The sequence below is a fragment of the Raphanus sativus genome, chromosome 1 (assembly GCF_000801105.2).
Source record: "Raphanus sativus cultivar WK10039 chromosome 1, ASM80110v3, whole genome shotgun sequence".
Taxonomy (NCBI): domain Eukaryota; kingdom Viridiplantae; phylum Streptophyta; class Magnoliopsida; order Brassicales; family Brassicaceae; genus Raphanus; species Raphanus sativus.
Window position 1 is genome coordinate 10,997,591 of NC_079511.1, and position 14,624 is coordinate 11,012,214.

Here is a 14,624-nt window from a genome sequence, read left to right on the forward strand (position 1 = left end):
TGCATCCCCCCACGGTTAGCTCCTATCTTTTGTGGTAAAGAGAAAGCTTCTCTAGTCGCCTTTTCCTCCATCTCCTGTTGTGCGATCCTAGCTAGTCTGTTTCTTTCTCTTTGGTCTTCTGTCAATTCTGGGCATGTTCCTTCTTCATGGGATATTCTATTACAGGTGTAGCAGTGTCTATGAAAGTCTTCATATTTCAGTGCAACTTTGATAACATCCCCATTCTTAAATCCAGCTCTGCGCTCAAATTGTAGGGGTTCGTCCGCATTAACATAAACACGAACTCTTCCCCTATCCACATCCACCTTGTCAACTAGACCCAGTGATAATCCAATGCCTCTGAATGTTTCGTCCTTCTTGTAGTGAATAGGAACCCCTTCGACACTTATCCAGAACAGCATCATGTTTGGGAAATCCTCTCGGATCGTTGGTTCCCATCTTTCTAGTGAGAAACTCCATCTGTTGATGTGACAAGGTCTTCTTTGTAGCACCTTCTGCAAATCTTGCTCAGTATTGAAATCAAATTGAAATTTGTTATTGCCTAGGTTTGTTCCTTTGACCTTGCCTTCCACGTCCCAAATATGTCTTTTGGGCATATGCTTAATCAACGCATCAACGCTACGTCCGTCCACATGGAACATACGTCCCACCAGAGTAAGTTTGTATTTTTCAACGAGATCTGAGTAGTCAAAGTCTGGAATCGGTATGATCTCATCCTCTTTTTTCTTCTCAGGTCTCCTTCTCCATTCCCTCGAGTCCTCTCCTCGATCTCTGTTTCCGTAAGAGCGATTCATTCGTATCAGAGTTGTCGTTACCCTATTATGATCGTAGTAATAGAGCTTGGGCCTCACGCAAAGCGAAAACCAGAGAGAAACACACCACGGGGGTGGAAAACGAGACAACTGCTGCACTGTATGTGATACAGGACGCCGTGTAGGTGAGGGAGGAGTGTTCGATAGTCTCCCTCCCTCTTCTTCTTGCTCGGTTACGCCTTAGGATCCAAAATCGCCTTTGGAGTCGTCAAAACCCTAGGCGGCGCGCTTAGAACATTAACTTTTTAGTAAATGACTGTTTGATTATATTGTAAAGTAACAATATTTGAGGAATGAAATACATGTTTTTGTCTAACTAAATGTTAATATACTGTATGTTCGTATCTTTTAAAATCCAAAGCTTTCTTCTTATCCTTTTTCTTGAACAACGTGATAAGACTTTAGTGACTATAGAGCATTAGAACAGGTTGTTGATGTTCTATAAGACTATAACCTATTTCACATCCAGACAATGCTCAACATAAATAATGAATTTTGGCATATAATAGGCTTCTTTATGGTTTTCAAGACGCCTAAGAAGAATATAGTTTAGGACTGAGTTGACATCTTCCAAGAGAAGCTTGTGGCAAGTGGCAACGATAAACTTCACCGAGAGATTGTGAATGGAAGGCGTCGATCATGCTAAGTGAGTACGCACCTCTTTAGAAAAGTGAACAAGTGGGAGGTGGAAACTAAAAAAAAAAAAAAGGTGGAAACTATATTTTATTTTACTAAAAATATTGCACTTATTTGATTTTTAATCTGTGTTTCTTTGCAACTATTTTAGTGCGGCTTATTTAAAAATTGGGAAATTTCTTCTTTGAAAAGGAAATACTTTTTCCTTTATATATGCACTAATTTAATAGATATTTATAGTATATAGTTTATGTAAATATTTAGAGATGTTAGTGTATTTAGTATTTACTATTTAGGCAAGTCGCATTGACTTCCAAGTAAAATAATTAGGGGTTTCACGGTGCACCCAGCTACGACGAGAAAGAAGTAAAGACGGAATGGAAAACAGGATCTGTGATTTGCCCGATGATTTGCTCTTGCTGATCTTAGCCCTCGTCCCAACAAAAGTCGCAGTCACCACTACAATCTTGTCTAAACGATGGCGTTTTGTCTGGAAGATGCTGCGTCGACTCGAGTTCAATGACGATGGCAGCGAGAGCCTGGGGCGGTTCATTGACCAGTCATTGCAACTCCATAAAGCACCGAAACTGAGGAGTTTAATTGTTGAACTTGGTCCAAGTTGTACTGTTGACGTAGATGTCGGAAAGTGGATTGAGTACGCAGTTAATCGTGGTGTGTACGAGTTAGATTTCAGGCTTCTCTGGACCGCAGATCCCACAAGCTTTCCTAAGAGCCTTTACACATGCGACACTCTAGTTGATTTATATCTTTCCAATGGAATTTTTGTTGATGTTTCCTCTCAGGCTCACCTACCATCTCTCTTACGGCTGAGTCTTCTACACGTGGTGTATAAAGACGAAGACTCTCTTGTTAGGCTTTTATCAAGCTCCCCTATTCTCAGGTTTCTAATGGTTGAACGACACGAGGAGGACAACTTGACAAACTTTACCGTGAAAGTGCCTTCCCTTCAGTTATTGTATTATGTGACTACTTGGCGCAACAAAGATGATGATGATGATCGACTCACTGGGTCGTTGGTAATAGATGCCCCTGCATTAACAAAATTCGACATAATTGACGTTTGGGATAACTATTGCTTGATAGAGAATATGCCATGCCTTGTTGAGGCATATATAGGCTTTGTTCCTAATCCCGATGACAAGTTTTTGAGAAATCTTGTTTCTGTCAGACATCTTATATTGTGTTTGACCAAACCAATGGTAGCGATTTCATATCTCCCTCCACTCTATTTTTTTTCTTTTCCTTGTTTCTTTGTCAAATAACGTGGTTGTTGTTTTTAATCACAGGTTGAGTGTTGTACCGCAATTAAGTTCTCTTGGCTCATAGAGTTGTATTTTCGTCCAGAAGAATCAGTTGATTGGTTGGATTCTCTTATGTTTTTGCTTCAAAATAGTCCTAAACTAAAAACTCTTATGATCAAAACGGTAATTTAGGACCCTCCTCCCTTAAAAGTAACATGCGCATGTAGTTTTGACCAACCTAATTAATTTAAGTGAACGTTTTGATTTCCAGGAACCCGAGAGCGTCGCACCATCCTGGAACCAACCGAAATCTATTCCCGTATGCATGTCGTCTAATCTAGAGGTTTTTGGGTGGGTAGACTATGGAGGAAGAGAGGACGAGAAACAACTAGTTACATACATTCTAGCTAACGCAGAGTGTTTAAAGAAAGTGGAGATATCCTTCTTAGATACCTCTAATCTTGAAGAGAAACAAAAGGAGTTACAATCTTTGCCAAGAATTTCATCATCATGTCAGCTTCTATTCCCCACTCAAGTGGAATGGATTTAACTGAATTTGTTTTTCTATAATGCAAATTGCAAATTGAGTTAGAGTTGTCGAGGAAAAAAAGTATCCAAAGGCTTTTAGTACATCAAAACTGCTTTTTGAACTTCGTTAGTCATATAACACATGTTAGTTATATGTATGATGATGAACTGAACATGTTTATATACAATATGATGATGAATCCTAATCATATGGGCTTTTGACTTGTCATGAATCGAAATGCCCCCTCAAAAAATGTACCAAATACTGTCTGCATATTCCATATTTACTCTTTGAATTTTCGTTTCATGCAATCCTAAAAAGTAAAAAAAAAAAAACTCAAACGTCGCCGCGGTATTTCATGCCGTGCAAACTGCATGTAAATACGTGGTTGTTCTATACGGAGATTGACACGAAAGCCCAAATCGACAGTAGCTTCAGGTTGGGTTGCTTTTACCCTAAGTCCTTTCAAGAAGAAGAAAAAATAGTACACCGCAAACAAGACATCAGTGATTAAGAAAACATCAGCACTCTCATTCAAATTAGGTATTTATTACAGCAAGTAATTCTACAAGTTATCCTGTTTTTGTTCAAGAAAGAACACAAGTTAGCTATATAATAGAATTAAAAAAGTAAATACAAATTTTATCGAAAAAAAAGAGTAGTATATTCAAATCTACATACCGCATGAGGTTGGTTGTAGTTATGATTTATGTATTTACGCACAGAATATGAGAATATCATTATGATTTGTTTTTTTTTTTTTGTCCCATGATTTATAATTAAAAAAAAGTGGTGGGTATAAAAAGCAAGGTACAGAGAAAAAAAATTCCGTAAACCCAGAAGAACAAATACTGTAGTAATTATGAAAGCCCAGCCCAGGAAGGGTGGGTGATGGCGACGCGATTGGAAACCTTGGTAATCGGAACCGAAACAAACCGGATCGAACCGTAATAATTGTTACCTGTTTGATGATGATTCGAGGAAACCGAAAGATGGGAGCTTTTTGTTCGGACAGGAACCAATAATATCAAGATGAGAGTTTTGTTTTGTGTTTTTTTTTTTGCCGGAGAAACCAAGAATTATCAAGAGAGATCTGTGAGCCCGATTTGAGTGGGGAACTTTGTCCGTCACTACAACGGCGTATCGGAGTTGATTTTTCGAGATCGTGTAGCAATTTGATCTGTTTTTTTTTCTTTTTCTTTGGTAGTTGACAAGTAGCAATTATTCTGGTGAAGTGAGCAACTTTTAGTCTGGATCTGCTGATTATAGAGAATGCTGTTGGAAAAGAATGGTTTTGATGTTGATTCATTGGTTTGGTCCTGTGAAATTGTATCCCTTGAGTGTTTTTTGGGCACGGCTTGATTGTAAGTTAAGCACTCGCCATTGTCGCTTTGACAAAATGAAAGTGAGATTCCGGTGAGGATACTGCTCAGAGGATGCCATAAAGGAATCTGGCAGGCATTGTTTCTTTTCTAGGAGACCCTTTGGTTTCAACGGTTGTATCATGTATGTGAGGTTCTTGATTGATTCCTCACACTCATATGATCTGAATACAGCTTGGTCTATGGAGCTAGTGAGAAGCTTAGGTGCTGATTTAGCCATTGATTAATTCCACTAAGGAGAACATCAGAGTTCCTCCATCACATTCTTATCAAAACGGATGCACGCGGAAGCTGATGGAAGTAGCAATGTCCAGAGATGATATCGGTGTTGTCTCGGGTCTCTATTTGCTGAGCAGAACGTCTCCAATGAAGAGAGAGAGAGAACATTCCGTCTAGTAAGGGTGGTTGATAATGCACAGAGCTTGTCAAATTGAGTGAGCTGGCGTTGTTTTGGTTGTCTTAGAAACTAGCTGATGCAAAGGAAAAAAGGGGATTCTTATGTGAGTTCTTCATCATCGCTGGTTCAGACATGGCTTGTGAGTGAGGATTTGAAGTTAATATCCATTCTTTCCAGTGGTTTGCCCACATCAGAACATGTTGTTGATATAGAGGCATCCTTTTCTCCACAGCAAACAACTTTTTTAAAAGAGAATGCCCTGTGAGAAGAACATGGATGCAATATGATGATGTACGTGCTGGAAGAACGTTGTATGCATCCTTCTGAAAACACTGGCTATATGCATCTTTGGGGTAAGATTTTTCTTTGTCATGTCTCTTCCAATATACAAATGACTAGTCTTTACCATTTTGCCTCACCAATGACATTTCTTGAACAGGCAGAAGTTGACTCAGCCAGAGGATGATGCCTTTGTTCGTCCATGATGCTACATTGTGTCCCGGTGACATTTAAGAGAATCTAATCTGTGAGCAAGCTTTTCATATAAAGGTTATCCTTAACTACATTTAATCGCACGTTTGTGCTTTCTCCTTCCTCTTTAGTCTTTACAAAATCATAACGTGTACATATATATTGGGTTTCTTAGTTTCCTAATCCTAAACTCTTCTCTGTTTGTGATATATTGCAGCACCAAAATCAGGTTATAAACACGCACCGTGGTTGCAAATGCTGGTCAAAATTCATAGTAAGTTATTTCCTATAGCTATTTATGTAAAAATCATAGATTTTTAACCGAAACTAGAATGAAAATTTTGTGAAGTTTGTCGTAAAGAATATTCAGATTAAAGATTGTTCAGTAAAAAGAAATAAATAAACCTGTGTTAAAGAAACCGAACTTGTAAAAGAATATATATAATCTCATAGCCTATAGTTACCGAGCTAAGTAATTTTGTAAGTATTAATATACAGAAAAAGGAAAAAGATATTTTGTTTGGCAGAAGATATTTTAGCAATGTTAAGGCCCATTAGTTTTTAGAAACCCATTAGGATTGTTAATTAATATAATGTCCAACGATCACTTCTCTTCCGCAGAAAGCAAAAAAATTCAAAACTAACCGCCATCGTAGAACTTCTCGTAGCTTGAGCTCCTCATCAATGGCGAATGCAGATTTACAGGTAAAACTTGTTAATTTTTCTCAATTATTAGCGTTTGTTTTATAATTTGTTCGCTGTTATCGATGACTGTTGTAAAGGATTGGATAGTTAGAGCTCAATTTTGATTTTTATCCTCAGATTTTGAGATCTAGGAGTAGATTTGTAAATCGAAGAGTCAAATCGAGCGTTTATTAAGCTCTGTATTGCGAAAATCGATGACGATCAGGCTTTTGCTGAAATGACAGGTTGCTGATGATGAGATTCTGATGTCTATCAGAGAGTTGTTTGCTGAGGCTGAGCCTGACGCAGCTGAGGCTGAGCCTGACGCAGCTGAGGCTGAGCCTGACGCCGCTGAGGTGAATACACTCTAACCTTTATGAATCTGAGATATATATTATGATGTGAAGTTTGTAGACTAGGTGAACTGTAGATCTGAATCTCCTCTGTGACTGATTCGCCTTTTCTCCTCAGATTTCAAGATTTTATATTTTGCTTTTATAATTGCTCAGTGAAAGTCATTTCTAAAGTTTATTTAGCTCTTTCATCGATGAATCTCTTAACTGCTCTGTGTTCTATATGCTTTTAGGCTCCAAACTACTTGGCTATTGTACTTGCTCGTGAGAGAGCCAACAAGAAGCCTAAAGGGAGAAAGAAGGACCCACCCCTAACTCCTGAGCAGCGTAAAAGGAAGGAGAGAATTGCGGCAGTTCGAAAGATGGATAGTAAGATTCTCAATGCTAGAGTTTGATGACTCAGGTCCTACACTGTTGAATAAATTTGTCACTCTGACACTATAAAAACTCGGTTGCTTTTCCTTTCATTGCATTTGTATAAAACTCTTAAAACTCAGTTGCTTTTCCTTATCATTGCATTTGTATAAAACTCTTTCTTATGTGTGACATGTGTTGTCAGATAAAATCGAAACTTTGTTGGCTTGAAGATTACTATCTGTTTTTTTTTTAACCTTTTTTTTGTCAAACATTATAATATCTGTTAAAAATAGTATTTAGACAATCATATGTCAAAAAGAATGTGGTAGTAAGGTCGATCATTTTCTTACTATTTTAAGTCTTGTTATTTGAGAAAAAAAAAACTCTATAGAGTTCAGTAAAGAAACGAGCTTTATTTATACATCTTCTTGACTTTCCTTGGTTCTTTTTGTAAAAAAAAAGGCTTCCATTTAATAATAACTAAAAGAACAGAAAAGAGTTGCATTTATAGTGAAGCTTGCAACTTTTAGTCTGGATCTGCTGATTATATAGAATGCTTTTTGTAAATGTATGGTTTTGATGTTGATTCATTGGTCGGTCCTCTGAAATTCTATTCCTTTGAGTGTTTTAGGGCACGGCTTGATTGTAAGTCAAGAAAAACTCAATTATTATTTATGTTTTCATTTAATTTTTACAAATGAATTTCTTTAGAAAATTTCTCTGTACAATATATTCATTATAGAGAAATAAATCTAAAAATCACTCAATATTCTCTTTTCAGTCATATAAAATTAATAAATTACTTGATTAATATTTGCTAAGTGTTTTCTATTTTTCTTTTAATTTTCATTAAAATATTTTGTAGATAACAATCTTTTCAATTATATAAAATTAAAAATATTTGCTAAGTGTTTTCTGTTTCTTTTTTTTTACTTTTTATTAAAATATGTTTTAGATAACAACACAATATATATACACATATATATATAAATTATCTTTTTATTTTAAAATATATTTTAAGACTTTGGATAATTCTATTGTTAATTTTAATCAATTATCTAATCAAAACATTAAATTTTGTTTTGTTGCTAATATATAACTAACTAACTTTCCTTTCTAATTATTATTATTTTATAAGTAATTAACTTTCCTTTCTGATAGATAATTGTATGTTAAAAATTATGACCAAATATAGTTACAAATATTTCACATCTATATTAAGATTTAAGCTTCCACATATTATTTTTACAAAACACAATAGTTTTACATGAAAAGTATTACCTGAGTATTTTCCTTTATTTTCTTGATACAACTCAACTTCTTATTATCATTATTACATTTTATTATAACATAACTTTCAATTTTGATGTTTTTGTTTACATCATATATTAAACAGATATTTTCTATTAAAATAAAATAGTTGCACAAAAATCATAAGGAAAAAAAAAATAATAATTAGTTTTCCTTTCTTTTTTTTAAAAAAGTAAACTTATTTTTCTTATAATTAACTAAATTTATTTTTTTAATAATTATGTGTTACAAAAATATAAAACAAAAATAACTTAAAATATTTCACCTGATATGATTGCGACATGTGTCAATTAATAAAAAATTAGATTTTGAATATGTCAATAAAAACTGACATTATGTGAAAATAACTTTTTCATAAAATCTTAAATAAAAGAGATTTCTAAAAAAAAAAATTTCTAATCTTAACCAATTAACATTTTTTTTTCTTTTTCTTTTAAATCCTAACCGGAGAGAATTGTAAAATAATAATAGTAATTTTTAATTTAAAAATTTAATGATAAACATAATACTAACAATTATTTAATTAACAAGAAAAATTGAAAAAAAAATTAGTGATATTGAAAAAAACAAATTTTGAAAATGCCATCTTTTAAATATAAACGATATTAACCGCAAATAATAGTACAGATAAATGATATATTCTTTTATTTTATAAAACAATATAATAATTAATTACCTAGAATTAAATGTACTTCATTATCCAGTTATTTAATATTTATTTTGTAATATTTAAATTGCATAAAATTATCAACATAATATTTTCTTAATTGTCCTTATAGATTAGAAAATGTATTTAAAATTTATAATAAATATGTAAAAAAAAATAAACTATGTAAAACTAAAAATATATTAATAATAATTGTATGTTAAGTAAAAAAAAATACATAATTACCACTCAGGTTTACAAAAAAACTAAATATTACGATGATGTTTGGGATTAAATTTCTGCATCTATATAAGATTTAAGATAATTTAGCTAAATTTCTATGTCTATTTTGATGCCAATATTTTATATTATATTATTTTAGAGGTACTATTAATATTTTTTTATTTTTTCATTTTAAAATTAAAAAAAAACTAAAATCTAAATATACCATTTCATGATTTCAAAAAAATTATCATTACTTGACCAGTCTCGGTTTGAGTTTTAGCCCAAATGGTTTACATGGTAGAACGTAACAGATGATCGGTTTACTCCTTTGCATTAGTCGGAAGATATTTCAAACTCCGGTCAGACAGTGTGGTAGTCAATCCACTCTGTAGCATTGAGTGCATTCTTTCCAGGATCGACCGTATCAGGCGATAGAGTTTATTAAAAAAAAAATTAAAACTACTGCAAAATAAAAAACTAAAAACCAAAAGATACTGTAGTATCTAAATACTAAAAACTAAAATCCAAAAACAATTAAAACAATCATCACCCTAATCACATTATATTTATATGATGAACTGTACATATTTATATTATGATGAATCCTAATCATATGGGTTTTTGACTTGACATGAATCAAAATGCTCCCTCAAAAATGTACCAAATGAGGGTATGTTTCCGAGTTGAATATACGTTTCCGAGTTGAATATACGTTTTTAATACTCTTTAGGTGCTGACTGGTTTTTCCGCTACCACCCGCAAACGCAGCTTTTGCGGTTCATAGCGGTTGTTGGCGTTTCGAAACAATCACAGAAAACGCTACAAATCGCTTCAAACCGCTCCGAACCTCTTAAAATCAAAAGCTGGTTCCACCTAGCGTTTGCGGTTGCGGGCGGTTGCGGGAGGATAATTTTTTTTTCTTTAAAAACAGAATAAATAAAAATAATACTAAAAATATTCAATAAAAATTTTTAATTGAAATAATAGAAATTTTAAAATGTATTCATATTATATTTCAATTTATTTTATAAAAATTCAAAACTAAAATATTTTCTATAAATTTTTAAAATTGAATAATATGATTTTATAAATATAAATTTTATATTTATCATATTATTATGATTTTTAATATTTTTATAATTACATAAAATATAAATATTGTTAAATTATTATTTAACAGATGTTGCGTTTGGTAGTTTACCAGTCATAAAAGTCCCGCAAACGCAACAATTTCTAACAGTTGCACCAGTCGTACAAATCTCTTAAAAACGCTTAAAACCGCAACCACCCGCACCCGCAAACTCCCGCAACCGCAACCGCAACCGCAACCGCAACCGCTGCGGTTACACCAGTGATGCCCTTAATCTTGCCATTTCTAGCTAAGTAACGCTAAAAACAAAACTGAATTTTTTTTTCTAGTCTTAATTATCTGTTTGATACTAGTTTCATGATGTTAATTCTACTGACAACATAGAACTAGTCAGGACAAGTCTTGAGAGATCATCTGATCTCAACGAGGAGTCAAAAGAAACATCCGAGAACAGCGAGATCAAAACAACTACAGCATCGGACTCTTTGGTTACTGAGAACGGTAAGCATCAATCAAGCTAAGTGAAGATAACTGCTGACTCTGTTTTAAAAGATTTCAACAACTTCCAACGATTTCTTCCCCCGCAAGTAACATCCCCAGTTTCGCCTCCATGGCTTTTCTAGTGTCCTCTTTACCCTAAATTCTACCACATCCTTGTCTACTTGGGATGCATGTTACCATTTTGGTCTATTATAGAGACTTCCACGTGTATAGGGAAAAGGACAAGAGACAGAGCTTCACAGTGTTTTTTTTTTGCTAAAACACATGAAAGTGTTAGAGAAAACAAAGACACTTTTGTAAGAGCAAGATTGGATTCAGCCCCGTCCCTACCATAAGGCGTGTGAAACAATAGCTTGAGGCCACATCTAAATATTTTACCTTTTAGGTCACACTACAACTTTGATAGTAGTGTTGTGAACAAATTAAATCATCATGATTTGTAGATTACTGCGACTTAAGAGATCTAGTATGGATTACTCGTTAGTGTATTTTAATGGTTACTGGTTAGGGTATTTTAAAATTCGTATTAAAATCATGTGTTATTGGTTTAATGATTTATAAATTTTAATTCAAATCAATTCTTATTCAATTATACGGATTTAATAATAGATTTGATGAATTTGTAAAAAATGTAAAGATTCAAATCTGAGGAAAAACTTTTCGATTTCTAAATATAATCCAAGAGAATTTGAAAATCTGTATATTTCACTTGGATTTGTAAATACTTCATGAATTTTCTAAATAATAACTTTTCTAAGATTTTTTTGTGTTTTCCTTTTGGTGTTAAGAAAATCTGTTTTATTTGTCTTTTTAGAAAAAAATCTGTTTATTTTTAATTTTAAAGTTCACTATATTGCTTTGTGGAAGCTTATTTTTCTTTAAATCTAATTTGTGTTCAGATTTTATGTACTATTATTTTTAAAAAATCATTTTCTTTAAAATAGTTTCATCTAGCATAATTTTGGTCAACTATACTTATATGTATGTGTTAATACTATTATAGTTATATGGTGGTTTCTTGTGTGTGTGTATGTGGTTTCTTCGTTTTTTCTTTTCATTTTAGTGAAACCGAAAATCTACGGAACCATCAATATATAATTTTGATTAGAATAAAAATAATAAATTAAGATATGAAATTGACCAAATTTTTCACAAAATGAGAAATACCAATATTTTAAATTTGCTTTAGGCCACCAAATGGTCAGGGACGACACTGATTGGATTCCCAATCTCGAAGTATTGACGTAGCTACGAATAATCGTGTGTTGTATCGTGTATTTGATGTATTTCAATACAAATATTCTTGGGGAAAAAAGTACCGTACTTGCAACGTTTGGTATGTCAGAACTTAGAGATACCCCGGTCAAATTGTTTGGATGGACAATTACACCTTCTCCCTCACTTCGATCACACATGGTACGTTCCCGAGTTGAATATACGTTTTTAATATTCTTTAAACAGTTTAAAGAACGGATTTCGACTATGATTATCTTACCATTTCTAGCTAAAAACTAATCTGAACCTTTTCTCTAGTGTTTATCGGTTTGAAACTAGTTGCATGATGTTTTTTCTAATCCAAGTTCCTTCAATTTCTCAGATGAACAACCAATCTGCTCCTGATAACGGAGAGTAAGACAGAAAAATTCTTCAAAGATCATCTGATCTCAACGAGGAGTCAAAAGAAACATCTGAGAACAGCGAGATCACAACAACAGCTACTACATCGGAAGAGAAAACAACTGATAACTTGAAGGAACCGGACAAGATTCTTCCATGTCCGAGATGCAACAGAGCAGACACCAAGTTCTGTTACTACAACAACTACAACGCTAGCCAGCCGCGTCACTTCTGTAGGAACTGCCAGAGGTACTGGACTTCCGGTGGATCCATGAGGATGACTATGAGGACCGTCCCAGTTGGTTCAGGCCATCATAAGAATAAGGGATGGGTTCAGGTGGATGGGTTTCTTCAGACCATAACATGCACATCAATTCCGAGAATACTAACAGTTACAATAGCCATCGACAAAAATTCTTAGCTTCGGATCTTCGGGCGGAGATTCTTTGGTAAGTGACAATGGTGAGAATCAATCAAGCGACTCTGTTTCAAAGAATTTCAACAACTTCCAAAGTTTTTTTCCTCCTCAAGTAACATCCTCTGTTTCGCCTCCTTGGCCTTACCAGTACCCTCCTAACCCTACTTTCTACCACATCCCTGTCTACTAGGCTGCACGGTACCATTTTGTTCTCTTCTAGAGCCTTCCACGTGTCTAGGGAAATGGACAAGAGAACCTTCACATGAAAGTGTTGAAGAGAACAAAGATACTTTTGTAAGAGCAAGACTGGACTCAAAATCTCAAAGCATTAATGATGAAGCAAGCTTAGCTACGAAGAATCGTGTTTTTATCCAGTCACGTGAGACGGCACAGCAGTTCAGTTTATTCGTAAATGAGTTTGAGACATAGAGCAGCAGCACTAGATTCATTCCTGAGATGTCTAAACCTGCAAGCAAACCCTGCAGCCATGTCAAGATCTATGAATTTCAGGGAGACCATGTAGCGTTGATCAACTTATTTAATTAAAGTGAACGCATCTCACCATCGTGGAACCAGCCAAATTCTATTCCCGGATGCATGTCCTCTCATCTATAGATCTTTGGGTGGGTAGACTATGGAGGAAGAAAGGACGAGAAACAACTATTACATACATTCTAGCTAACTCAAGAGTATTTAAAGAAAGTGGAGACTGGAGATATCCTTCTTAAATATTTCTAATCTTGAAGAGAAACAAAAGGAATTATAGAATATTTGCCAAGATTGAAATTCAAAGGAGTCAGTAGATTTGTTTTAACCATCAGCACTCTCGTTTGAATATTACAGCAAACTAATAACAGTGTCATTTTTAACCATTATTATTCCTTAATTTTTCATGATAACAACCCCTTATATACACTAGATTGTTTAACCGCGCTACGCGCGGTTTATATATTTAAATTTATTAACTTATCATCTTTACTATTATTTAAATTGTTATGTTTAAATTTGTCTTTTAGACTTTTTAGTTAATTTTCATTATTTATTTTCCTAATAAACTTGGAGTATGGCTTGTTAAAAAATACTTTGTACCACATTGTTAATAATGTTGGTATGATGTTTTTATATTTTGTTCTTTTGTAACTATCATTTGAAGCTTCAAATAATTATTGTGTAATTGTTAAGTAAATATTTATTAATAATATTATGGTGAGTATTAATTTTCATGCATTATTTTGATTAGTTTTATAATATATTATATATAGTTAGTTGATGTGGTTTTTATCTGTCTATATATTTTAAGATTAATTTTGTACCAACATATTTTTTTCTGCTTTTTATGTTCAATAATTTGGTGAAAGTATCAATTTTCATCTTATACGTTCTCAGTGATTTTGTCTATATATTTAATATATTAAGTTTGTTAGTTATTGTGATCTTCAGTTTTTTTCTTCTATTTATACGTTTAATCTAGTCGTTTTTATATGTTCAGTTATCTAGTCACTGTTTAGTTACGGTTGTTTTCACTTTAGTTCTATGACTGTTGTTTGTTTAAATTGATATAGTTTTTGATGGTTTCTAAAAAAATGTTCATCTCCTTCTTTGTACTTCTTATATTGATTTAAATACGTATCATATTGATATTGATTTTATGTTTTAAGACATCATCTTGTTTTGTTTGTTGAAATATTTACATGATCTCTAAAAATTTGTATCTCATATTTTCATGGAATTTATATTTGTAATAACTTTAATTAAAATATTTTAAGTTAATTTTAAAGAATTTACATAGATATTAAGTTGATTTTTCTTGTCTTTTTGCAAGTGATTTTATATTGATCCATCACACTGACAAAAAAAAGTGAAAAGCTTAACATTTTCAAAAGTTTTTTTCAGTTAGATAAATTGTTATTTAGTTCTAAAGAATTAGTTTAGA

The 14,624-nt window shown here is 33.2% G+C and overlaps 2 protein-coding genes and 1 pseudogene across 5 annotated transcripts; all 3 read left to right on the forward strand.

The window, feature by feature from the left end:
* The first annotated feature begins 1,721 nt into the window (after window positions 1–1,721).
* Window positions 1,722–3,307, forward strand: LOC108845143 (putative F-box/FBD/LRR-repeat protein At1g22000). Its single transcript, XM_018618406.2, has 3 exons — window positions 1,722–2,668; window positions 2,756–2,893; window positions 2,982–3,307. Exons 1-3 carry the CDS (start codon window positions 1,826–1,828, stop codon window positions 3,258–3,260), a joined length of 1,260 nt encoding a protein of 419 aa, XP_018473908.1. The 5' UTR covers window positions 1,722–1,825; the 3' UTR covers window positions 3,261–3,307.
* Window positions 3,308–4,118: 811 nt separating this feature from the next.
* Window positions 4,119–7,112, forward strand: LOC108807138 (uncharacterized). 4 transcript variants are annotated; one of them, XM_018579399.2, is made up of 7 exons: window positions 4,255–5,157; window positions 5,251–5,371; window positions 5,458–5,567; window positions 5,707–5,763; window positions 6,111–6,194; window positions 6,419–6,529; window positions 6,760–7,112. In XM_018579399.2, exons 5-7 carry the CDS (start codon window positions 6,174–6,176, stop codon window positions 6,919–6,921), a joined length of 294 nt encoding a protein of 97 aa, XP_018434901.2. In that variant the 5' UTR covers window positions 4,255–5,157; window positions 5,251–5,371; window positions 5,458–5,567; window positions 5,707–5,763; window positions 6,111–6,173; the 3' UTR covers window positions 6,922–7,112. The 4 variants fall into 4 exon arrangements, with proteins under 4 accessions (XP_018434916.2, XP_018434909.2, XP_018434901.2 ...); XM_018579414.2 differs by having other exon boundaries at window positions 4,119–5,371; window positions 6,419–6,508; XM_018579407.2 differs by having other exon boundaries at window positions 4,253–5,371; window positions 5,458–5,544.
* Window positions 7,113–11,994: 4,882 nt separating this feature from the next.
* LOC108807164 (dof zinc finger protein DOF1.3-like) lies at window positions 11,995–13,214 on the forward strand (annotated as a pseudogene).
* Window positions 13,215–14,624: the final 1,410 nt, after the last annotated feature.

Excerpts from the sequence above, each read along its gene's own strand:
- LOC108845143 (XM_018618406.2), top strand. The coding sequence starts at position 1,826 with ATGGAAAACAGGATCTGTGATTTGCCCGATGATTTGCTCTTGCTGATC. Across the intron at positions 2,669-2,755 it reads TGTGTTTGACCAAACCAATG|GTTGAGTGTTGTACCGCAAT; the intron begins GTAGCGATTTCA and ends TTTTAATCACAG. Across the intron at positions 2,894-2,981 it reads AAACTCTTATGATCAAAACG|GAACCCGAGAGCGTCGCACC; the intron begins GTAATTTAGGAC and ends TTTGATTTCCAG.
- LOC108807138 (XM_018579407.2), top strand. The coding sequence starts at position 6,174 with ATGGCGAATGCAGATTTACAG. Across the intron at positions 6,195-6,418 it reads TGGCGAATGCAGATTTACAG|GTTGCTGATGATGAGATTCT; the intron begins GTAAAACTTGTT and ends CTGAAATGACAG. Across the intron at positions 6,530-6,759 it reads CTGAGCCTGACGCCGCTGAG|GCTCCAAACTACTTGGCTAT; the intron begins GTGAATACACTC and ends ATATGCTTTTAG.